Raw genomic sequence first — 26,695 nt, 5'->3', positions numbered from 1 at the left:
ACATCTAGAAATGTAGATGACGAAGAGGAAAAGAGATGCTGGGGGAGAAAAAGACAGCACAGCTAAGTTTTTAAAGAAGTTTCTGATTTTGAGAACTAAGCCTGGGTAACTGTCCATCAGCTGCTCTGGATGACATGATTAGGAATTCACAGAATCCCAGGAGAGGTGGGGCTGAAGGGACTTCTGGAGATGATCCAGTGCAGACAGGGTCACCTGGAGCAGGTGACACAGCAGCACTTGCAGGTGAGACTGGGATGAATCCAGAGAGGGAGACTCTGCACCTTCCCTGGGCAGCTCTGCCACCCTCATGGAAAAAAGATCTGCCTCCTGTTGAGGTGGAACTCCCTGTGTTTATGGCCATTGATCCTTGTCCTCAGTATTTCACTCAGTATTAAACTAAAACCTTGCATTCTCACAAGAAGCATTTCCATTCATCTCCTGCACAACCCCACGAGTTCAAGTTCTGAACCAACAGAGAAATGGAACTGCACCTTTCCTAGAACAGGGGGCAAAGCTGGCACAGGGGCTGGGAGCCACCCACTCCTGTCTCCTGCAGGAAGGGCAAAAAATTTTAAAAAATAAAAAAGAAAAGAGGAGGGATGAGGAACTAGGCGAGAAACTCTGTGGCATCTTCGCCACACACTTCAATGCTCAATTCATACTTAAAAAAACCAAAACAACAAAACAGCTCTGATCTCCAAAGCAATCATATTTTTTGTTACTTTTAACGGACAATTCAATTTTTAAATTTGGCAAAGCAATAATATTTTTTTGTTACTTTTAACAGACAATTAAATTTTTAAATTTGGCAAACCACTACCCTCCATCCCCAATTCCATATTTTCACCCTGCATTACACACAGGTCCACACTGCTCTCTCCAGCCTGCATGCTCACTCTCAGGTGGGTTTAATGCACATGCTGACATCACATTCACATGTCCTTGGGTTTATATTCATGAAAAAAATAACTTTTCAGCCTGGTTATTGGGAGGGCTGAGCTGTGAGGGCAGAGGCTGAATCTCAGCCCAAAATCTGGTCGTGCAATGCCCACACACCACAGCATGGAAATGCAGCTCCCTGTGGGTTATTGCATCCATGGTTTTGATCCAAAATTGATGACAAGCTGAAAATGTGAACCTCTGGTAAGCTTCCACCCTGGGAAGAACAGGATGTGACATTTATAAGCAAGCAGAACTAAAGGAGAAGACAATAACTGAGTGTTTCTCACCACCCAAACCCTTCCTGTGGTTACAGCACAACCTGCCTGGGGAAAGGAAGCCAGTCCTGTCATGGTTCAAAATGCCCACATTTCAGACATTTCTTCCAGTTGGGCTTGGCTGTGCAGCCTCCAGTACAGAGTAACTCCTTCCAGCAAGGAATTAAGAACCCCAGAATTTTCCAGGAGATTTTGGGCATGCCCGGAAATTAGATTCACTCAGAAAGAACCCTGAGAAATTAGTCAATAAAGCTCAAATAAAAAATAAAGGCTCAAATAAAAAATAAAATGCATGTGTACACTCCAGTTCATGCTTTGTAAGCATTCAGAGGGAGATGTGGATGATACCCATGGCAGATTAGCAGGACTGCAAATCCATTTCCATACAAAACCACATTTTTACTGTGTTATTCTCACAGAGCCCACTGTAGCTGGATGCTGACAGAAACCAAAGACATCTTTAAGAAAATCTGATTTATTCAGGGATCTCTACATAGATGTAAGACCTTACCTTTGAGGTAAGAGACTTGGAACAGCCTGGCTATAAAAAATAAAGCTCATTGTCACATTTCCCCCGGATTAATCTGCAAATTAATTTGCAGAAGTTACTCTGTAACTTGATGTAGGAAGGAAGCTCCTCTAAGTCCTCCGTAATGACAGGGCACAGCAGGAAGATGAAACTGGATTAATTTGCAAATTAAGCTTCCTTCCTACATCAAGTTCCAAAGTACTCCACGCAGTTCTGGTACTCTCTGGTGCCAAAACGTAAAAGCTCATTACTTACATAATCACCATCATAAAACATTCAGCAAATAACTTCTTCACCTACTGTACACACAGCATTGAGATGAATAATAAAGCCAGGAGGATTTATTTTCTTTAAATATTCCACCAGTTGCTGAAATAGCATTAAAAGCTTTTCAAGGCAACCAAGCAAGAGGTTGGATTATTGCTCCGTGCTGTGACTCAGGCAGAAGAAACACATCAATAAATTGAATTAGATCTGCCTGATGTTTGTGGTTTCTGTAGGGCTGGGACACAGCAACTGGGATTCTCCCACAAGGTCCCAGTAAAGGCAGACTCCTGGAAAACCTTCCCTGTTTCCCCTGGAACACCTTCCCCTGTAAAGCAACACCAGGCAGTGCAGCGCAGCTCCACAATATCAGACACCAAAGCTACTTCCATTTAAATAAGAACTGGAGGAAAATGCCTTCAGGCATTAATTATTGAGGAAGGATTCAGCTGGCCTCTGGAAATTTCCACTTAAGAGGAGGTATTAACATATTTTCTTCTCTTTTTAAAGTGCATCTCGTTCATTACCAGGAGGATGCACAAGGAAGGAGTACAGGGTAGAGCTGTGCACATAAAAAGTCAAAGAAATTGCATTTAACTTTGAAAAGAACCCCCTTGGGGTGACTTGTAGGGGATTTTTTTTTCCCCCATTCCCCCCATTCAGGCCAGACAAGTAACTTTCAGTATTACCTCTATTTGGACCTCTGCTTTTGGAAAGGCAGAGCTGGAGAGGAAGGCACAGCCAAGAAGGTTTTGCTGCCATCCCCTCCTGCCTGGCAGTCCAGCTGTGCTTCCCATGAGGTTTTTATGCTAAGGAAAGGCTGTGTTAAATACTGAAGGGTCTGTCTGTTTAGTTAAGAAAAATGCTTGCTGGGGAGCTGGATGACCTTGCACATCTGTAGGGAATTTCTGGATGTCCATTCTACTGCTCATTCTCAGCATTAAGCTTTGTTTTCTCAATTCATCATAAACAGCCTCCCTTTTTCTGATATTATTAATGACTGTGAGCTTCTATCTGTCACACAATTTAGCTTAAATGCTTCCAGGCTGCTTCTCCTCCTTCCAGGGGTTTGGCCTGGAGTTGCCTCTGTATTTTAGCATCCTCAGATGGGTCCTCTACCAGCTCTGCTCATTTCCATCCCCTCCTGAGCAGAACCTCAGTGATGCTGATGGAGATTTTGCAATAACTTGAAGTATTGGGGCAAATCTTAGACCATCCTCTTCCTATTCAGATTCCTATTATTTATATATAAATATATAAATATTATCTATTCCTATATTTATATATTCCCCAGATCCTCCCTTTGGATCTGGTTTAGACAAAAAAAAATTAACAAATTAGAAGTAAGACAAGTGTTGAATGGGTTTTTTTGTTGTTGTTTTGTAAGCTCTGTATTTTACAGATTCTCTAAAATACAGATGTCTCTGTATTTTACCATCCTCAGATGGGTCCTCTACCAGCTCTGCTCATTTCCATCCCCTCCTGAGCAGAACCTCAGTGATGCTGACGGGGATTTTGCAATACCTTGAAGTATTGGGGCAAATCTCAGACCACCTCTTCCTGTTCAGATTCCTATTGTTTATATATTTGTGTATAAATATATAAGTAATATTTATTAATATAAATATGGAAATACAAAAATAAATGTATATTATTTATATATTAGATATGAAATATTTATATATTTATATTATCTATTAATAAACATGTAAATATTATTTATTCCTATATTTATATATTCCCCAGATTCTCCCTTTGGAGCTGGTTTAGACAAAAAAATTAACAAATTAGGAGTAAAACAAGTCTTGAATGATTTTTTTTTTTTTTGTTATGCCAGAGAACAGTAAGACATTTATGGTCTCTTCAGAAAGGATGTTTGATGGTTTATAACGTGCTGTGCTTGAATAAAAACTTGATTAGTAAATTTGCAATACCTTGGAATAAGTTGGACACCTGACTTCTCCAAGAGATGCAAGCCATGATGGTACAAACAAAACCAGAATTTAGTAGGGTTTTCTTTCATTAAATCTACAAAGAATGATCCCCTTATGGAGGTGATTCCTGACAGGAAATACCTTATCAGCTGCCCAATCTATCCTGCTTCCACCACAGGAAAGCACAGAGCAGCATGAAAGCAAAGAAAGGGAAAAAAATGCAGCACAAAACAAAATCCCAAAGAGAAAAGAGGTTTGAAAAGGGGTTGGATGACAAAGTAACCAGTGAGAAAGGAGGAAAGGCACTGACACAGGGACATGCCAGTGGTGCTAGAAAATTCATTACAAATCACACACAAATATTTGCAATACAAAAAAAAAGAAAACCCCTAAATTATATTTGGAGGAAGTCTGTGATTTTCTACTGTTGGGAGAAATCTCATCACGAGCTGAAACACTGAATCCATTTAAATGTAATTTCAACTCCCAATGAGGCTTTCAAGCTTCCAAAGGCATACAAATTATTTCAGAGGGTAAATTCTCATCCTGCTAAGACAGAGCCAAGAGAACTCAGTCTGGTTTGTCTACACCTGTAAGACAAGCAGGAGGGAGGTGCAGCAGATTTAAAGGGAAGAAAAAGGGGATAAGGCAGAGAGGTGACACAAGGCAAAACACTCATTTCCCTCCTCATCACCAGAGAAAACAAATATTTGCTTCATACAATCCACCACAACTCTGCCTGTGCAAACACAGAACTCCACTACCTGGCACTAGAAGCTTTTTGTGATTATATATGTATATGATTATATATAAAGATATATATAATCTTTATATATATTATATAAATATATATTTATACATACAAATATATATTTTTTTAATATATATATTAAAATATATATATATTTTAATATATATATAAAATATATATATAAAAAAATAAATATATATATATATATACAAACACAGAACTCCACTACCTGGCACTTGAAGCTTTTTGTGATTATCTTTATATATAATCATATATATATATATATATATATATAAAATCTTAATATATTTTTATTAAAAATAAATATCTTTATATATATTTAAATATATATATATAATCTTTATATATAATCATATCCAAAAGCTCCCTGTCTCAGCCTTTAATTCACCCCAAACACTTTATTTTTGTGCCTGTCTGCCATACCAGTATTTCAGGGAGTTATGGGGAAGGAAATAAAGCCATAAAGTGTATTCTTCCAAGAGGAAAATACAACTTTACTGAAGAGAAAAGTTGTTATAAAACCTAGTAGCTAATGAGAAAGTTTATTTTTAGGAGGTTTCTGCACTGTAATAATTAGTCCAGGAGAATCTGGGACACACAATTTCAGGAATTCTCATCCTGAGATAAAGCTACATAACACTGGAGCATCACAGGGCTGGGGAATCTTTATAATCACCTCACAAACATCTCCAGATCCAAATTTGGTTGGAATTTAAAGTTTAACATTCATAACATTGTGTACAGGATGATAATAATAATAAAAAAAATCAAATCCATTTACTTTCATCTGAGAATTATCTCAGCAGTCTTACAAAGCAAATCCTCTTGCTGGGGAAGAAGAAGCTTTTGGACAATGGAAAATGCCAGCCTGGACAGACATTTCCTGCAGGAAGAAACTCTCATCCATCAGATCTTTCACCCTTTACATGACTCTCATCTCCTCTAAAAATGGCCCTGACAAACCTTTCCTTTTTTAAACCCACACCAAGTTCTGCTGGGTTTCATAGGAGCTACCAGAACTGTGAAAAACACAATAAACCTCCTCAGAGAAATCAAGATACAGAAATCAAGGGTACAAAATGCCACTTGGGATCACACATGCCACACTGACACAGAGCACACATTAAATTTGGGGCTTTTGTTTAATTCTGGGTGGTTTTTAATCAAATAAGTTGTAGCCAGATTTCTTTCTAGGTTTTATTTTGCTGCTCTTTCTTTGCCTTTTTGGGTTTTTTTTTGTTCCCTGCAGCTGAATTAGTTCTAGACTTTCTGAGCCCTTCCTGCCAGAAGTTCTAATAAAGCAAAGACTGAAAAGCTGAAACAAACAGTTTTATCCTTCTGCTATTTTTAGAAGCCCATTTGAATTCTTATGTGCATATTTCAGTAACTAAAAGGGCAAGGGAGAGGGGAAAAACATAATTTCTGCTGTGTTCCAGCAGAAGAAGAATCTGAAGTGGACACAAAGGGAGAGAAAAGGGAAAAAACTGGGACTGGATAAAGGAGCAGGGAAAGAAGCAAAAGGGCAGATGAGAAAACCAAGGCAGTTTGTGCAGAGGAAAAATAACATTAAATGCAAGGCAACAGGACAGGAGGAAAAGACAACAGAAAACAGAGTAGAGGCAACAGATTTTCAAATAAAAAAAAGTTCAAGGAAAATAAGGAAAAGTGTCAAACTTTTAGGGAACATTTTTCAACAAGCAAATGAAAGATGAATCAAGGGAAACCCGAACTAAAGGAGGAAAACACAGAACTGAGGTTTCCAGAGAGAGGCAGCCCAGAAGGAAGGCTCACATAATAACTGAGATTAACAGGCACTTCTGCCAGATGTTCTGTCTCCCTGAACTCGGCAGGAACAATGGGATGGCTCCCCTTACTGAACTGGCAGGGAGTTTTATTTTGGGTTACACACTTGAAGAATTCCAGTTGCCTAGGCCGGTGCAGAATGCCTGAAAGTCTCTTTAAAGATTTCCACTGCCACTGCTGAAAAGGAGCATCCAGAGAGATGCTGCTCTCCTCCCAGATATGCTCTGTGGGTTTTATTTACTCTTCTGAACAGCAGAACCATAACAGATCTCTCCATCAAAAGCAGAATAGCTGAAAGTCCCTATAATAACTTAAAAAGTTGCTGTATTCTGTAACTGAATGCTCAGCCCCAAGCAAGCTCAGAGCTCATTCCACCTTTTCAGAAAAGGCTGAGACAACACACAACCCAACCTGGAAAATTATTCAGGCCCACCTGGAGCTGAGAGATGCTAAAATACACTAAAAACACAATAAATTCAGAAATTTTCAAGGCCAGCTTGAACAGAGCAACCAGCTCTTGTGGAAAGTGTCCCTGGCCCATGGCAGGGGGATGATTTTTAAGGTCCCTTCCAACCCAACCATCCTGTGATTCCCTGATCCTGTGAAATGGGTGAGGAGCTGCCAGTGGGTGTTTTAAGTGGGTTCCTGCAGAGATGGGTCAGAAGTTTTAAAAAGTGCACAAACAATTAAGTAAATGTCAATGGGAAGTTGCTAATGGCACAAAGTGGGCAGCCCTGCAGGATCTGTACCTTCCATGCAGGAAGCTGGAGTAGCAAGGAGGAGCAGAGCTTAAATTTCATCCTGAAATGACAAATTCTGACCTTAAAAAGGAGCTGGAGGAAAAAAGACGTCTGGGAGATGGTATAATTAAGGAGGCTCAGCGCTTCTCTGGACAGAGAATCCCCACCTCTAAGAGGATCAGAAAAACACTTCAAGAGGCAACAACTGGAAAGGAAAGTTTTCAGAAGCAGGTGGTTCACTACCAGGTGTTCATCTTTGAGGGTTTCTGCAAACCCTGAATGAATTTTTCTGCTGAAGTGCCAGAGGGGAACCTAAATGTGATTTATTGTCATCTGAGAGACCAGGCTCCACTCAGAATGGGAAGGAAGGGATGGCCTGTGGAGGGCAGGGAAAAGACATTGACTGAACAATCTTACAAACCTTAAACCATCTGTGAGACCTGTGCAAAGTCTCTCCTGTCCTATCAGCAGCCCAGAGAGAGCTGGGAAAGGACTTTTCCCATGGGAATGCAGTGACAGGACAAGGGGGAATGGCCTCAAGTGAAGAAGAGAAGGTTGAAAGTAGATATTAGGTTTAGATTAGATATTGGGAAGTAGCTCTTTACCCTGCAGGCTTGGGGGAGCACCATCTCTCCTTCCCCAGCCTGGATGGGAGCCAAGACCCAAACAGAACATCCCCAGTCTAAGGTAGCCCAGGGAGTCCCTCAGCCCTGTCAGCAATTCTGGTTCTTCCTGCAGCACAGCAGGAAACACAGAGATCCATCCCTGAGGAACATATATATATATAAAATATAATGACATAATAATAATATCATATCATATCATATCATATCATATCATATCAATCATATATCATCATATCATCATATCATACAGACACATGACAGCCCTGATGGGCTGGGCAGGGGCTGAGCCAGGCACAAAGAGCTGCAGGCAGGGCAGCCTGGACAGGAGGCACTGGGAGCACTAGGAGCACTGGAAGAACTGGGAAAATTGGGAGCACTGGGAGCATTGGGAGCATTGGGAGCACTGGGAACACTGGGAACACTGGGAGCACTGGGAACACTGGGAGCACTGGGAGCATTGGGAGCACTGGGAACACTGGAGCACTGGGAGCACTGGGAATACTGGAGGCACTGGGGCATTGGGAGCACTGGGAACACTGGGAGCACTGGGAGCATTGGGAGTACTGGGAACACTGGGAACACTGGGAATACTGGAGGCACTGGGAGCATTGGGAGCACTGGGAACACTGGGAGCACTGGGAGCATTGGGAGTACTGGGAACACTGGGAGCACTGGGAGCACTGGGAATACTGGAGGCACTGGGAGCATTGGGAGCACTGGGAGCACTGGGAGCATTGGGAGCACTGGGAGCATTGGAGGCAGTGGGAGTATTGGGAGCACTGGGAGCACTGGAAGCACTGGGAGCATTGGGAGCACTGGGAGTGAACTGGGAGCACTGGGGGCATTGGAAGCACTGGGGGCATTGGGAGCACTGGGAGTGAACTGGAAGCACTGGGAGCATTGGGAGCACTGGGAGCACTGGGGGCATTGGAAGCACTGGGAACACTGGAAGCACTGGGAACACTGACCATGTTTCCCTTCTGACTTTTTCATTCCCTTCAACTTCTCTCACTAGCACAGAAAATTTAACATTTAATTTTCCAGACATGGTCAAAGCAGCTCGGTATTTAAGGTGACTCTTTAACTCTGGATTAAAGAAACCCCAACAAAAATCAAACCAAAACCAAATCCCCCAGATGCTGCAGAATAAAACTGATACCACTGTAACCACATGAAAAATACTATCATGATAGCTGTAAAAACAGCATTTCCAGTTTTGAATAGTTGCATGATACAATCAAAGCTCTCTGACAAAAACTGCCAGAAAAAAACCAAACAACTCTTGCAGCCCCAGTCTCAATAACTAGGATTGGAAACTACTTATTTTTGACAAATCCCTTCATTCTGTGGAACTCAGGATTGTCACAAAGGCCACAGAAACGCATTAAGTGAGTGGTCCAGGCTTCCAGGGTATTAGGTCTCTTCCCTGGATCAAGTTGTGTATGCCTAAATATAATCCAGAATAAGCAGCTAAATGTTATCACATTCATGGTAAGTAACAGCAGAGCTTTTCAACTTAAATAGCCAGCCCCAAAATGGGAAACTTCTTCTGGAGGAATGAAAACACCAGGAAAACCTTGTTGTGTCTCAGAGCACAGGTTCTGGTCCTACAGAAATCTCTGAAGAGATTCAGAAGGGAAAATCAATTACAGCTCAGTCCTTTCTGCAGGACACTGCAGGGATTTTCTCACCTGATCAACCAGAAAAAACCCAGACCGACCAAAAAAATAAAACAAAAACACATAACACAATAAAGAAATCCTGTCCAGTTATCTGGAAAAAAAATTCTTTCCAAATATCATGTCCTGCTCTGCTCTGTTAGTTCATCCATAATGCACTTCCCTCATTAAAAGATGTTATTCTGACTCTGGCCTTTGGCAGAAAACAGAGCACAGCAGGACAAGTGCATCCTAAACATGTGGAGAAGTTGCAGTTTTGCTTGGCATTAACACACTGTCCCTTCCTACACTTGTGGTGATTTACAGGAAGGTTCTGAACAGGCAGGAATTCAAAAAGCCCCAGCTCTAAGTGGGGCTCTTTACTTTTCATCACACACACACACACACACAATCAGATACATCAGCATTCAAATTACAGAATGACCATCGTGGATATTTCATGGTTAAAAATACCCCAAGCAAGGCAGTCAACACCAGCCACTTCAATTGTTTACAGGACTGCAAACTCTTCTTTTCATAAATAAAGATTTCATCTATATGATCAAAGAAAGATTTCTTTGCAGCCACACTATTTTTTTAAAAAAACAGCTTTTCAAGTTCAGAAAACACTTACAGACTGAAGCTTCCCTAGTCCAAGTCCCAGCCTGCAGCAGATTTTACAGTTGAGTAATAAACCCTTTTAAAACATGTTTTATTATGGAAATACTGTCAGAGCCTTAATGAAAGCAGGCGCCACAACAGCAGAGCTGCCTCCACAACAAATGGGCTCTGCAGAGAACACCAGGCACCCCCTGCCCTGCCCATGGGGGGCTTCCCTGCCATCCCACCCTTCCTTTTCCCTGGGGTGGGATCCCTGGAACTGCAGCTCCAAGGTGCACACACCTCCTGCCACGCCACGGAATCACTGCAAAGTTAAAGAGGGATTTTAAACCAGACTTTAGGGTCTGAGGTTTAACTCAGATTTGGCTCAAAGAGATCGTGAGGAATTAAGATCCCATGTCAGCAATATGTCATGATTTTCATTGAAATATCCTGGATTTACTAAAGGCAGTTTTGCCCACAGCTTCAGAGCCCAAGTTTTACTCAAAGTAAATGAGAGAATCACCTGCTCATCAGGAAAAAAAATATTTTAAAAAAAGGGGGAAAATGATGACAAGAATTTGTTATATGCTGGTAAAATGGGTCAAGATTGAGAGAGTCTGATAAATGTAAAAATCACCTCAGCACCCCAGAAATTCAGAATCTGGGTGTAAAACACATTGAGGGCCACTATTCCAAGCAGGAATATTCCCAGAGCCTCCCTTCCTTCTGCAGCCTTCCCTCCAGTTTTGCCCACAGCTTCAGAGCCCAAGTTTTACCCAAAGTAAATGAGAGAATCACCTGTTCATCAGGAAAAAAAATATTTTAAAAAAAGGGGAAAAAATTATGGATTATGACAAGAATTTGTTATATGCTGGCAAAATGGATCAATGGTAAATGGAAAAAGCACCTCACCACCCCAGAAATTCAGAATCTGTGTAAAACACACTGAGGGCACCTATCCCAAGCAGGAATATTCCCAGAGCTTCTCCTCCTTCTGCAGCCTTCCCTCCAGTTTTGCCTACAGCTTGAGATTCCAAGTTTCACCCAAAGTAAATCAGAGAATCACCTGCTCATCAGGAAAAAAAAATTGAGCTTTTCAGAAAATTACGCTTTATTACAATAATTTGTTATATTTTGGTAAAATGGGCCAAGATTGAGAGAGTCTGGCAAATGTAAAAAGCACATCAGCACCCTTCTATCAGAGAAATTCAGAATCTGTGTGTAAAACACACTGAGCACTGGGATATAAATATAAATACAAATACATATTTTATTGACACTGAATGTTCCCAGAGCACAGAGCCTCTCCTCCATGGGTCTAGGTTTAATCCCACAGTTCCTTACCCCGAGGCAAGCAGGATTCTTTCTTTCCCACTCAGTTCTGTTCATTGCAGAAGAACTTGCCTGTCCCTGGGGAAACTGTGGGAAGATCCTGCAGGGCCAGCCAGGGATCCTGGCCACATCCTCAGTGTCACTGAGTTTGCCTCCTGATTGCTCCATGTCCTTCAACTCCTCTCACCAGCATAGAAAATATTCAATTTTTAATATTTTTAATTAAAAAAAAATAATATTTAATTTTACAGACATGGTCAAAGCAGCTCAGAATTTAAGGTGATTCTTCAACTCTGGATTAAAAACAAAACAAAACAAAACAAATAAAACAAACCAAAGTGCAGGGGACGAGGGAGGAAAGGGGGCTTCTGCCTCCAGGTTTAAGGAATGCTGCTGTGCTAGGAGTCTGCTGTGAGGAAGAGGATGAGGATGAAAATTCTTCAAAGAGATTGTGTTTTCATTGTGTTTTTATTTCCAGGGTACATCACAGGCACAGCCTCCTCTTAATTTCCTCAAATGACCACATTACCAATTTCTTTTTGCAAGAATAAGACAAACTTCTTGTTTTCTCCTCAAAAAACCATCAGGACAGCGGGGATAATACCAGAGGAAAAGCAGACATAGAAATACACCTTGTATGATTTAAATCCAGGTTTTTCCAGTAAATAAATCCTTAAATCCAGGGAGAGGGAGGCAGAGCAAGGAGCCCTGGTGGGGACACGGGAGGAGCTTTGGGAAGCAACGCTGCAGATGAAAAGCTCATGGGCTGAGCCCTGTCCAGCCCACGCAGAGGAGGCCAAGGAACAGCTCAGTCCCACAGGGATTGCAGAAATCTGGGAAGCAAACACTCACCAGAGCTCTTTCCACTTGCAAGCCCAGCAAGGCCTGCTAAACCCAGGCCTCTCTCAAGGCAGGATTTAAGGGGGGGAGATAAATTTATCAAAGGCAAGGAATGGAAGAGACCTCCTGCCCTTCCCAAAAAGCTGAAAAATCACAAACCAGAGCGATCCCCACTCGAATGTACCAAGCATCCTCTGGCTCATCCATCACTGGGAGTGTTTGTGCCAAGACTGGATGTTTCTTTCTAGATTGGCCCCAATTAAAACAGTCCTGTGGCCTCCAGGGCAATGTTTTATCTGGTCAGAGTGGTCCCTCTGGGCTTTCTAATCTGTAATCTGATTTCCAATCATGGAACAGCACTGCACTGTGCTCTCCTTGGTTCCATCCTTGGAAGTGTCATGCGGTGCAGGATGTGGTAAATAAAAGCACATAGCTCTTATTTTTAAAGCTGGCTGGGCTGAGATAGGGAGGAAGGACTATTTGTGGGTGGTTTAAATGAATGTACTATATTTAATTCATGGCATTCATCAGATGACACAGCAAGAGGCACAGAACAAGGATCAAACAATTAAGATTTACTGAGAAAATGCAGTAATTCCACTGCTTTGGAATGGCTAAGGAGGGCCAGCTCTTCAGCCAGCCATGAGATTTTCCTTTTCCATTCATCAGTTTCCCCCTAAAGCCTGGCAGTGAAATACATATTTATTCCCATTAGGTTTGGTGACATCATATATTTAAGAACATACCAAATCTCCCTGTCCCACTGATTAATTTTGATGTGTAAAATGGGAACAGAACTGAAAAAATAACCTTGTCTGAGCATGGGCTCTCAGCACTGCACTGGTGTCCCAGCTTGCTTCCCATCACTTTGAATTTTTGTGGATTTGCTAGAGTGGAGGCGGCCAAGTGGCTCTTCTTATATATAAAATTATATATGTATTAAATTATATAAAAATATAAAATAAATTATATCTACATATATAAAAATATATATATAATAAAATATATATTATATAACATATAATATATAATATGTAATATGTAATATGTAATATATATTATTTTATATAACATATTTTATATTTAATATATTACATAATATATATATTTTTATATTTTATATCTAGAATTTATATATGTTATATTATATATATATATATATATATATATATATATATATATATATATATATATATATATAATATATATGTAATATATATTATATATATATAAACATCAGGCCACTCAAAAAGCTTGGTTAGATTTTTATGATAAATACAAATAACAAACCTACCTGGCCCAAAATGTCTTTTTTTTTTTTTTCCCTGAATGCCCTGTTCTCTCTCCAATTTTCCACACAACCAACAGACAAAAGAAGGTCTCGTGTGTTTCCTTGAGAGAAATTCTGTAATTAGAAAGAAATTTGACTGATACAAAGTTAGCTCAGTGGAAAACTGCAGGAATGGTGAAATGATCAAAGTCACTTGCAAAAACAGACAGAACCAAACATTTGCTTGTGTTTATCCAACGAGGCTCCAGAAAAGAAACATTAATGAACATTTTAATGGGACATTTCACAGCCTAGATAAAAGCTGTATTAAAAAAAATAATAATTCCAAATCAAATCTTGGGCAGCTTAGGAGAATAAATGAAAACAATGAGCACTCTCCTACTTTTTATATGATAAGCAAATCCCTGTTTGTTAAACATCAAGTGCCCAATTTTCATTCCACAGGAGCTGCACGTCTAATTCCTCCCAGCTTTTCTGGAAGACAGCACTGCAGGGACAGACAGCCATTCCTACAAAGCCCTGATGTCTGTGCTTCTGAGTGGGAGCTCCTCAAAAAGGGGCATGAAAGAACTAAACACACACAAAGGGCAAAATTCACAGCCTGACAAACAATAAGTAGCACAAAAGAATAAATAGCACAAACCAATAAATAGCACAGAAGAATAAATAGCACAACCAGGCTGTGATAGCAGAGCAAAGCCTTGACTGCCGAGTGTGTGCGTGTTCTTTCAAAGTTCACAAAGTCATATCCATCTTTAATAAGGCAAAACCACACATGATGGGTTCATTAGTGCCGAGCCTTCAGAGCTTGGTGCACTGGAATCATAACCCCAAGCTGGAGTTTGGGAGGTTCTAGGTCTTTTTCTGCACGGCAGATCCCAGCCTCACTCAGTAACCAAACCATTCCCAACCTCTGCTCACTCAGCCTGGCATTCCCAGGGATGCAAACTTCCCCAACACCACCAACAGAAAATAAAACACCACCAATTTATGCAAATCACCCCCCAAACACAAAGTGTTTTTAAATTTGGGGTTGTCCAGTGAAAGAAAGGCGGTGCAAACACCACCTCAGAAAGAGAAAATGAAAATAAAAATCCCACTGCTGCTCAAATTCTGTGTATTTATTTTCTCTACCTTCAGGCAGAAAAACAGAATTTTTTTTTTTTTGCTTTGCACAGATTGCTCCGTGGTGAAGTTGTGATTAAAAAACTTGCATTAAAAAGTTGCATTTAAAAAACTTCCGTGATCCCTGCAGTGGATTTAAGGCTGCGAGCTGTGCTCATGTTGAATAAGAAATTACAGAGTTTTCAAAAAAAACCTCCTGAAAACAGAGCCAGAGTGGAGGTGGCGAAGTGGCTCTTGTGCCTGCCCCACACTGTCAGGCCAGTCCAAAAGTTTGGTACTATTATTATTATTATTATTATTATTATTATTATTATTATTATTATTAATAATAATAATAATAATAATAATAATAATAATAATAATAATAATAATAATATTGTGGCTGTTATTATTTTTTAATTGATTTTTAATTTAATTTTAAAAATCTAAAGAACAATTTAATAATAAGTAATATAATAATAGTAAAAATGATAATAATTTGACTGAATTACTATGATTATTTTAAGGATAAATATTAATTTATTATTATTATAAATATGTACAATCAATTATTATAAATTATAATCTAAACCCGTGATAACTATCAATTATACTATTAACTAATAATATTAATAATATTATCAGTACCTATTAATTAAAAATGCCATTACAAATATTCGTAATTTGTATATATTATTATATATTATATATTATATATTATATATTATATATTATATAGTATATAGTATATAGTATATAGTATATATATGTAAAATCAATATAATATATAGTAATATTATATTATATATTATATATATATTACATATTCAATATTCATGGATATTATTATAGTATAATAATAATAATAATAATAATAATAATAATAATAATAATAATAATAATAATAATAATAATAATGCTGAAAATGAAGTTTAAGTCCTGCCCTCCCAGATAACATTGCTGCTACTTCCGAGCCAATATCAAGTTGTGCACACCTGATGGAGGGAACAGTGGGGCAGCTCCAAGTTCTCATTCTTTGCCCCAACAAGCCTTTATTCAGAGGCTGCATGAATAAATCTGATACTGATCCTTCTGCTGTTCAAACACAAAAGTAATATTAGTTCCCAAATCAAAACACAGAAGTTTGAAAAATACCCTTTCCAGCATGCTCCATATATTGGGATTGGCAGAATAAAATTTAGCAAAGAGCAGACAGGATTTGCCCTTGTTATTCCCCCCCAAATTATGAAAATTAAACTCAGAGGAAACTTCACGGAATATGTTTTGGGGTTCTTGGGCAGCAGGAGTCCTGAATAAACTGGAAAGAAAAAAAACCCAAAAAACAAAACAAAACAAAAAGAAAAAAGAGAAAATGAGACAAAAAATGCCAAAAAAACCCCAAAACAAAACAAAAAAAATTTAAAACCACACACACACACACCAAAAAAGCCCACCAAAAACCAAACAAAAACCCCAGAAAATGGGTTTTGCAGAGCTCCCAGAATGCTGGTTGTGCACAGGGAGCAGAAGATTCTCCCCATCCTCCTAAAACCACTTTGAGGAAGTCCCAGATCCCAGGGAGAGCCTCTCCAAACCCTGTATAAGATTTCTAATCCTAAAACAATCGGTGACTCAGAGCTGCAGCCCGAGTGAGTCAAAGTGCTGACACCAACCCCAGTGCCAGGGGTGAGCTGGCATGATAATGATAATTCTGCACACTCACTTTCAGCCAGCCAAAATGCCTCCCAAAAATAGAACCAGAGATATGAGCCCTCATTAGAAGTGTCTGAATTACCAGCATTCCTAATTTGAAAAAAAAAAAAAAGAACTTTATTGATGACAACTCAGCAGGTTTCCATTCCACTGTAATTAATCTAGTAAAATATTCAGAGTATTTAAAGGGAAATTAAGGATTGGCTCAACAAAAAGAAAATTCCTACCTGGCAGTTCTGTTTTTTGTTCAGCAGAAAGATTTACAACCCATTAATTAGCTTTTGGGAGATGTTTTAGGTGCCCTGCAATGAATGCACATCTCACACTGTAAACTGCACTGGGATGTTTTGGAGCACAAAACCCAGTGTGGTAATGAACAATTAATTTGTAAAGAGATGCTAAAATTTAGGGCTGGCCATTTGACACATAACCACACCTGTGCAGCACTGATTTTTACTTTACTCTGCTTTTTGCTAAATTTCATTCTGCCAATCCCAATATATGGAGCACGCTAAAAATGCTATTTTTAAAAAACTTTGTGTTTTGATTTGGGAACTAATATTACTTTTTTGTTTGAACAACGCTTTACTTCCTACACTGCTGGAAAACAACAGAGAAAATGCAGAATTGTGGGGGAAATCTGGGAGGTCAACACACATCCAAATTAACTCCTCCAGCAAGAACCTCATCCTGTCTGTGCTTTGCAGCCCTCTGCATTAAAAACACTGAATTTACACAAAGCTGAATTTTTTCTCCCTAATTTTCTTCAATTCCCATGGCTCCTCTTTCCAGAGGTCCACATCTCCTCTTTTATTACCTAAATAAAAGGAATTAAATGCTTCCTTAGACATACCTGCTCTCCACTACCATATTTGAAAAAAATCCTCACAAAGTGCTGAAATTCAGTCAAAGCACAGCATTTACACTGCCCTGAAATGAACATTTTTACACAGCAAAATGAAGCATTTTTGGTACCAACTGTTCCCACAGAAAGGGAACACTCAATCCAGTTTCCCCAAACGGGAAAAAAAAAAAATAAAATAAAAAGGCAAGGAAAGCCATTTTTAGCCTGTACAAAAATACAAAGAACTGATATAACCCACAAGGAAGTGTGGCTTGTGTGCACCACTATTAATCTATCTTGACTGAACAATATATATATATTTTTTTTTTTTTATTTCACTCTTCCGCCTCCACTTTTTGTTTGCTGTTGAGGACAGATAAGTGCTCCTGGCAGTATCTTGGCACAGGCACTTCACTGAACAGGAGCTATTGTAAAAGCAAACTAAATAAATAAATAAATAAAAATAAATCTCAGTCCCTCAGGTTCTGAGAATTTCACTTTGGGCTGAAAGGTCTCCAATTCCAGGTTCATGTTGGAAAAACAAGAAACCTTTTCTCTGTAGAGGATCCTAACCCAGTCAATGAGGGGGTTTAAAATTCTGATTAAATCCTGTAAGGTTCTGCCACTGCTGTGAAGGCAAACATCACCAAGACAGAGAATCCCACTCCTGGATGGTCTTTAAGATCCTTCCCACCCCAAACCAGCTTTTGGTTCTGTGATTTTGCCAAAAATCAAAATAACCCTGGGGAGGAGGGTGCTGGAACACCCAGGGATGGAGAGCTGCCTGCACTGGGAACCTTGCAGGGATCAAGGCTGATTAAGAAATGCATGGGGAGTTCTTGCCTTACCAATGTGGAAAACAAAAAAATATTTTAAAAAAATCTGACACTTTAGGAGTTTTCACACAGAAGGGACTGGCTCATCCTAGTAAATATTCCAAATTACGCTGTGCACATTTTGTTTTTAAAGGGATTTTTCAAATCAGTTCACAGCTGTGTCATCTTTTGTACCAGCTTTGTCAGGCCTACTAAATTAGCTTTTTTTTTTTTTTTTTTAATTTATTTACTCTGAAGTGTCTTTTTAGGGAAGGTTTAGAACTGTGCCAAGAAATAAAAGTGCTAAATCTTCTCAGACGTGAAGGTATCTTAAATAACTGTGTGGCTGTGCCTTTGATCATTTCAGGGTAGAAGCCTGGCAATGCTGCTGAGAGGAGTCATCCCCTCTATTATTTCAGCAGATCCTGCACTGAGGAAACACAAACACTTTGAGGATCACCAACCTTTATCAGGAATGAAGCAGAAGATGGAATTGGCAAACTAGGGATTAATTGAGGATTAATTGAGAGCAATTGCTCCCTCTGTAACTTGATTATGTTAATCAAGTAACAGATAGGGGGGGAAATAAAAGGGAAAAAGAGATGGTTAACAGTAAAGTTTATACATGCATCATCTTCCTCCTTGCTAAAACCTTTTTACTACACAGGCATCCATCACTTTTTCTTTCTTTTTCTTTCCAACTGGCTGAAATCCTACAGAGCTGTGACACAGGTGACATTCAGGTTTTGGAGGCCACTTTTTCAAGATTTTAATTTAGCTACTTGTTTTCCTAAGGGGAAAAAAAATTAACTTTTTTTTTGGAGTTATCCCCTCTATTATTTCAGCAGATCCTGCACTGAGAAAACAGAAACACTTTGAGGATCACCAACCTTTATCAGGAATGAAGCAGAAGCTGTAATTGGCAAAGGAAAAACTAATTGGGAGCAATTGCTCTCTCTGTAACTTGATTATGTTAATCAAGTAACAGTTAGGGGGGGAAATAAAAGGGAAAAAGAGATGGTTAACAGTAATTATCCTTCTCTTCTGCAAAGCTGATACATGCATCATCTTCCTCTTTGCTGAAACTTTGTGCTACACAGGCATCCACCATTTTTTCTTTCTTTTTCCTTCCAGCTGGCTGAAATCCAGAAATGTGACACAGGTGACAATTCAGGTTTTGGAGGCCACAGCCTTTAGGCTTTAATTTAGCTACTTGGGGAAAGAAAAAAAAAAAATCAACATTTCTTTCTTGTCTCCACCTTCAGCTGGATTTATTTATCCCCTTACTATTCCCTGCAGCTCTGCAGAACTCATTTCCCTCATTCTTTTGGCTTTCTAGGATAAAGAGGCAATTGCAACCTTCAAACCTCATTATGGGGGAAGAAACAACTGAGGCAAAATCTACTTATGATAAAAGGGTCAGTGGAAATTTGGCAATTAACTGTGAGCAGGATGAGCTGCACAAACTGCCAGATCCAGGGTCCCCTCTCTTTGCAGCACAGTTTTAATAGTAATTTCAATTTATTTTTTTAATACACTTTTCCAGGATTCATTTACCCCCACTTCATCAGGGTTCTGAGAAGGCATTGCTGCATATTCATGAAAATATCCAGCACACACTGGCAAATCCTTCTGGGTTTTTTTCTGCTGCTCAAATTTTCCATCAATTTTAATACCCAGCCTTTTTTTTCTGCTGACTGCTTCTCACTTCTTCCTTCTATTCCTGAATTCAGGGATTCCATATTTTATTTCCTCTTCTTCTTTATGTGGAGACTTTTTATATTTTTTTAAATTTGCATGGATAGTTCCTGAATTTTATTGGAGGGCTTTTTTTTTTCATTTACCAAATTTCTCACAAGATAAATACAGGAATTCATAGCTGTCTCCTACCAATTTAATCTCAGACAATTGAAGGCACTCAATTTAAAAATTCATTTTTTAGTAAAACAAACACCCAAATTGCAGCTAAACCTCGCAGTGCACTCTTCTGGTGGAGGACGTGCTCTAAGTGACAAAGAGATAAAAAAGAGGCCGAAAATGCCTTCCCACAGGAACAAAACTTTGCTTTTTTATTGCTGTCCAACCTAACCCTTGTCTTTTGATTCAGAGAGCTTCAATCAGCTTAGCCCATGAGTTTTGTGAGCAATAATTCTAATTAAACCCCCCCAATAATGTTGATAGGGGAAAAAAACCCTCTCCAAGCACAGATTTTCCTAGAGCTAAAAACATAGATTATAAAGCTGCAAGCAGCCACTTCTTTCTTTGTAACAAAAGAAGGTGAGGTGCCAGAAGTTCCAAAAAGAAATTTATAAAGCCCTCTCAAGACCCCATTAAAATCTCCTCTGGGAATGGTTTGCAATCTGCAAATCACACTCATTTCTTTATTCATTCTGCAAAACCATGACCACATATCATCAAGCAATCACCCACCAAATTTTTACGTTGTTGTAGCTTTTTATAAGCTAATACAATCAAATTATTATTACTACTATTATTAATAGTATCATTAATAATACTATTTTAATACTATTATTAATAATATTATTAGTATTATTAATAATACCATTACTATTATTTTATAGCATTGTTATATTATTATTTATAGTATATTAATAATATTATATTATTATATATAAATATAATGATAAATATATAAATAATATAAATACATTATATATAAATATAAAGAATAATTATTATAGTATATTATATATATTATATATATATTATAATATATACTATTATATATAGTATATTATAGTATATCATAGTATAGTATAGTGTAGTATAGTATATTATTTATAGTATATTATTTATATTATAGTATATTAATGATAGTATATCTTATTATAATTATCATCATTATCATTATTGCTATTATTATTATTATATTTATATTTTATTTATTTTTATTTAATTTTAAAGATCAATCACTAACTAATGATATTATTAATAATAGCAATAATATTATTATAATATTTTAATGGTATTATTAATAGTGTGTCCCCATGTCAGCTGCATTTCAGGGCAACCAAACCAGGGCAGGAGGCACCTCAAAAAGAACAATTTGGTTTTACTCATCCCCTTGGGAGATGCTGGGAAAGCTGAGCCTTGTCCCCCACTTCCCTCTTTCCCAAGGGGAAGGAGCAGAACCTGGGACAGCAAACGTGACCCCTGCAACCACAGAGCCACAAGAGCTCAGCTCAGAAAAGACCTGCCTGCTGCACCACAGCCCAAAAAACCCAGAACAAACCAAAAAAAAAAAAAACAACCCAGGGCAGCACCAAAAAAAGGCAGAAGCGGGCAGAGGGGAGAAGTACAGAGTGAAAAGTGGAAGTAGAAAGAGAGCGTGTCAACCCTGGTGTAGCTGTCTGTCCTTCTGGAGCGTGACTCAGCAGAACAAAGGGTTTTGTCCTCATGCAGAAACAGAGTCCGTTCTGCACAGGAAGTGGCAAAAATTCACTGTCTGGAATGTGACTGCAGCTCCAGTGGCTTCCCTGGGGAATGTCCTCAGCTGCAGATCACCACCCTGCTCCACATCAGCTGTACAGACTCTGCTTTCCCTGCACTCAGTGGAAACAAAACAGAAATTTGCAGGAAAACTAGATGAGTGTGAGACTGCCACAGCTGAGAAAATTCACTTTGGAATGGAATAAATCTGGAAATAGATTTATTCTGTTTATAAATGGATTTATAAACTGGAATACTCTGGAAGGACACAGGTACAGGACAAACCCTGTGCCTCCACCACGACCCAACACTGAAGTTGTCACCATACAAAAGTCACCAGGTTTAAGACCAACATCTATATTTGAAATACTTGTACTTCCCTTTTTACACCAGTCCTGTCACATGCATGAATGTTAAAGGAGGCTGAAAGGGGAACATGAACAAACAGCTTTTAAACCATCAATCCTAAAAAAAGATGTTTTTAGCAGTACCAAGAGATGCAGCACTTGGTGATCAGACCCAGCTTATCAGCACTTGGAGTTGAACACCACGTGGCAGGAAAAACAAGACAGCTATAACTTTATCCAAGGACAGATTTTTCTGCAATATCTGTGTTTGGATTCATTTCTGTCACTCTTCCTCTCCAAGCATTCCCATGCCATCACCAGTGAATTTTCTGATGAAAACACAGCACATTATTCTACACCCAGAAATCACCTGCTACCATGCAAAGCAGCGTGCTCTGGGGGTGTAAAAACATCAAAGTTAATGTAAATTAAAATTAAAAATAAAAGTTATTTAAAATAAAAAATAAAATTTAAAAAAGTTAAATAAAAAGAAAATAAAAGCTAATTTTCTTTGGTCTAGTGAAGCCACGCTTAGCCTCACTTTGATGGAATAAATCTCCACCTCCATCCATGCACTCTTCCTGTTTTTATTAAAATCCTGAGTGCAGTTTTCCTTGCAGAGTGGGTGAGTGGGAGTGTGGAGCACAAGTAAACCCTGTCTCTGCACGTCACAGTTGTGAAACACATTCTAAATAAAACCATATGCTCTCAGAAGGAAAATTTCATCTCTCTCCCCTTTTGCTGCCTGCTCAGGTCGGCCCCAGTGCAGGGCTGAGGGAATGCAAATGCATTTATAGAAAGGTTTGATGAGAAACTGAAAAAATTAATTTCTTTTTTCATTCATTTCTTTATTCATTCTGCAGGGTGACTGCACAAGAGACTTAATTTTAAGAAGAATTCTGTGATTTGGCTTCTCCTCTTGAAACAGTTGGGAATTGGTGCCAACTGGTACCTGTGATGCTTCAGTGTCTGAAACTTCAGTGATTTCCAGATCATCTCATGATGATGGGGAGGAAACAAACAAACAAAAAATCACTAATCCACTGTTCTAGCCAAAAAAACCACTCAATAATAGATTTATTCTCGAGCTGGTTAAAAGTTCTGTGGTTTGTCCTCACATTTAACACTTCGGTGATGCCCTGTGTGGCTCTCAGCGATGAAATTTAACAAGTCATTCTGTTAATTCTTTGTAACATTTTACAAAATGTGTCTGCCATGCCACGGAAATAACTGACCCCATGTTCTTCTCTTCCATTCCTAATTTTCTGTCCCAACACCTGCCTTGGGAGGCTGACCCAGGAACGTGGGGAGCAAAGATAAACCACTTAATTTCTCCCTCCTATCTTCTTTTGCTGATCAAAAACACAGCAAAGGGGAAGTGCCAGAACTTTTTTTTTTTTTGTTCTCTGTATGATATTTAATTTCCCATTCTGGATTATGCAATGAGCAGCTTTCCTCCTTGGGTCTACATTAGATATTTTGGACACATAGAAAGTGTGTCATCTTTTTTCCTCCCATCCTTTGGCATCTCAGCTGTTGCTCAGGTTGCTCTGAAGGAAAAGGGAAAACCCAAAAGCAACACCTTCCAATGCTGCAGTTGTGGAATGATGGGAAAAAAAAAGGAATATTGGGAAAGCAAGCCAAAAAGTGTAAATAGCCAGGGTATTCAGGAGTGCTCATCAAACCCTCATCTGTGTGATCAGCACTGAAGCCCAGGCTCACTGATAAAAGGGAAGATAAACTTCCCCCCAAGCTGAGGCTGCTCTGTTGTGCAAACCACAGCCCCACTCCAGAGTTCTGACAGCTAAAAGTTGTTAAATGACTACATTTCCTTTAATAATAGAGATTTTTTTGCTTGTTTTTCAAGCACCTTCCTCGCCTGGTTTTCAGATCTACCTAAGGCATAATCACTACCAGAGATGGCCAAACTAATAAAAATTTAATTAAAGCTGTGTACATTTGTACTGCTTCGCCCACCATCAGTTTCGTGTGGCTTGGAGTGGATCACATGTTCTGGGTGTCTTGTCTGGTTTATTTCTTTTGTTCTATCACACATTCTTTCATTCTGAGTCCTGTCTCTCCTGTCAGGACTCTCCAAAGGGTTTAGACACGCAGCCAAGCATGCAGAGCACGCGTTCTGGAAGCACAGATAAATTAAACAAGCTGTACCTGATTGCAACTGGCCCCTCCTCTGCCAGGATTTGGCCAACTTTCATAAATCAGACACGCAATCAAGTGCACAACTTAAAAAAAACCTGGATCTCCACTCTCCTTTTTTTCAGCCTGTGAGAAGGGAAGGCAAATCCTAATGCTCAAAATGTGACACACAGTGGAGAGAGGGAGGGAAAATAAAAATATGATTCCTTGAAAGTTATTGACAGATCAGCTGCAACCTACCAGAGGCTGAAAAAAGATACCAGATGGAATTTAAAAATCCTTGCTATTAGTGCATCAAACCAAATGCTGTATTCCAAAGCCAAACTCTGCCCTCCTCCTGCTGCAAGGAGCTGTTTCTTGGAAAATTGCTTATGCCTTTATTGGTGGTGACTATTGACTCTAATAGCTAAATGTGACAAAGGAAAAAAAAAAATAAAGCAGAAATACTGTCATGAAACACTGTCCAGACTTATCTGCCTTGCAAATCCCATTAAGATAAAAAACCACACTTAACCTCAATTAAAATTGAAGCTTAAACCTCCACAAATTGTTATTGATACTGAGTACCTTTATATTTGATTTTACAATAAAATATAAGAGATAACACACACACACACACACACACACACACACACAAAAAAAAAGGGGGGAGGTAGGATTTATGGCTGAAGGAAACATGACAAAAAAAAAACAGAAAAGGACAAATTCTAATTTAAAGTACACCAAGTAACAATGTCTCTCATTGCCTGTAAACACACATATAATACAAGATCATCAGCAGAGTTCCACTGGCAGAAGACTGATGCAAGCTTAAAAAACAGAAACCCAAACCCCTTAAAATCAGTATTGATGTAAACCCCAGTTCAGGCCAGCAAACCCCCTGGAAATCCCACATAGGATCCAAAACTATGACAATTTTTTGAGCACTTCCAAGACATCAAAGCCAAACTTTTCCCCAAACAAGCTTCAAACTGCTCCCAAAGAACTGTCAGACCCCTTCCCCATGGAATTACTGAGGAATTCTACCTCCTGAGGGTTTAAAAAAAAAGAACTGTTGTGTTTCATTTATTTCCCAAACACCTGCTGGTGTTTGAGGGCCTGAAGCAGCAAAGGCATCGTGACTGTCACCAACAGGCAGGGCAGAGCTGGGAAAATCACACGGAATTCTGAACCAAGGGGCAAAATCTTGGAGAAGTGAAGCTTAAAAAGCCTGCCATAACCATGGCCTCCCCCAGGATTTTAAGCAGAATACAAATTGAGACTGGGATGCCTTACTGGAATAATTCTGATAGCGCCACAGATATTTATTGGTTATATATACTATATATAAATAAATAAATATATTACATAAATAAATAATTATATTATATAAATATATATTACCATATTAATTATATAAAAAATAAATAATAAATAATATATAATACATACATCCTAGATAATATATTACATAATTATATAATAATATTATTACATATTATTATATGTATATTAAATAACTATAATTATGTAATAATTATATGTTGTGTAAATTTATATATTTTTATTTATATTATCATATAAGTTTTAAAAGCCTGCCGTAACTACAGCCTATTATATATAAATATATATTATATTAATTATATTAAAACAATAATAAATTATACATATAATAGATAAATCATAGGTAATATATTATATAGTATATAAATATATTATATTAATTATATATTACATAAGATATAATTATGTAATAATTCTATATTACATAATTTATATATTTTTATTTATATTATTATATAAGTTTTAAAAGCCTGCCATAACCATGGCCTCCCCCAGGATTTTAAGCAGAATACAAATTGAGACTGAGATGCCTTCCGGGAAGATTCTGATAGCACCATAGATATGTCATTTATTGGTTATATATATTACATAAAAATATATATTCCTCTATTAATTATATTAAAAATAATAAAATAATATACCTAATAGATATATACTATATATAATATAATATACAATTATATAATATTATTGTGTAATATATTATTAATAATGTAATAGACATATTAATATATAATATGTCTATTACATAAGATATAATGATGTAATAATTATATATTACATAAATTTATATATTTCTATTTATATTATTATATAAGTTTAGAAAGCCTGCCATAACCATGGCCTCTCTCAGGATTTTAAGCAGAATAAAAACTGAGACTGGGATACCTTCCGGGAAGAATTCTGATAGCACCACAGATATGTAATTTATTAGTTATATATATATGATATAAAAATATATTAATATATTGATTATATTAAAATAATTACAATAAAATAACATATATAATAGATACATACTAGATAATATACTATATAATATATAATTATATAATAATATCATTGTATATTATATATTATTATATGTATATTACATAATATAGTATGTAATTATGTAATAATTATATATATCAATTTATATAAATTTGCATCTATTTATTTCGATTTATTTTTATTTATTTTGATTTATATTATTATTTTTATTATATTTATATTTTAAATATATGTTAATATATGATAATATAATCTATATAATATATTATATAATTATATAATATATATTATTATTATTAATGCATATAACATATAAGAATTATATTATATTATATTATAT

The 26,695-nt window shown here is 37.8% G+C and overlaps 1 protein-coding gene across 5 annotated transcripts in view; it reads right to left on the bottom strand.

Moving 5' to 3' along the window:
- The window catches only part of RNLS (renalase, FAD dependent amine oxidase), a 62,862-nt gene that overhangs the window by 22,535 nt on the left and 13,632 nt on the right, over nucleotides 1–26,695 (bottom strand). For 2 of the 5 annotated variants that reach the window (XM_074544524.1, XM_074544525.1), the window contains exon 5: nucleotides 13,613–13,723. The exons of the other annotated variants lie outside the window; for them this stretch is intronic. In XM_074544524.1, the coding sequence (XP_074400625.1) occupies nucleotides 13,613–13,723 (111 nt within the window). The remainder of the gene's footprint in view (nucleotides 1–13,612; nucleotides 13,724–26,695) is intronic. 5 annotated transcript variants of the gene reach the window in all.

This window comes from Zonotrichia albicollis, chromosome 7 (genome assembly GCF_047830755.1).
Source record: "Zonotrichia albicollis isolate bZonAlb1 chromosome 7, bZonAlb1.hap1, whole genome shotgun sequence".
Classification (NCBI taxonomy): domain Eukaryota; kingdom Metazoa; phylum Chordata; class Aves; order Passeriformes; family Passerellidae; genus Zonotrichia; species Zonotrichia albicollis.
The sequence above is the reverse complement of the archived record's forward strand: the minus strand, read 5'-3'. Positions and strand labels throughout refer to the sequence as shown.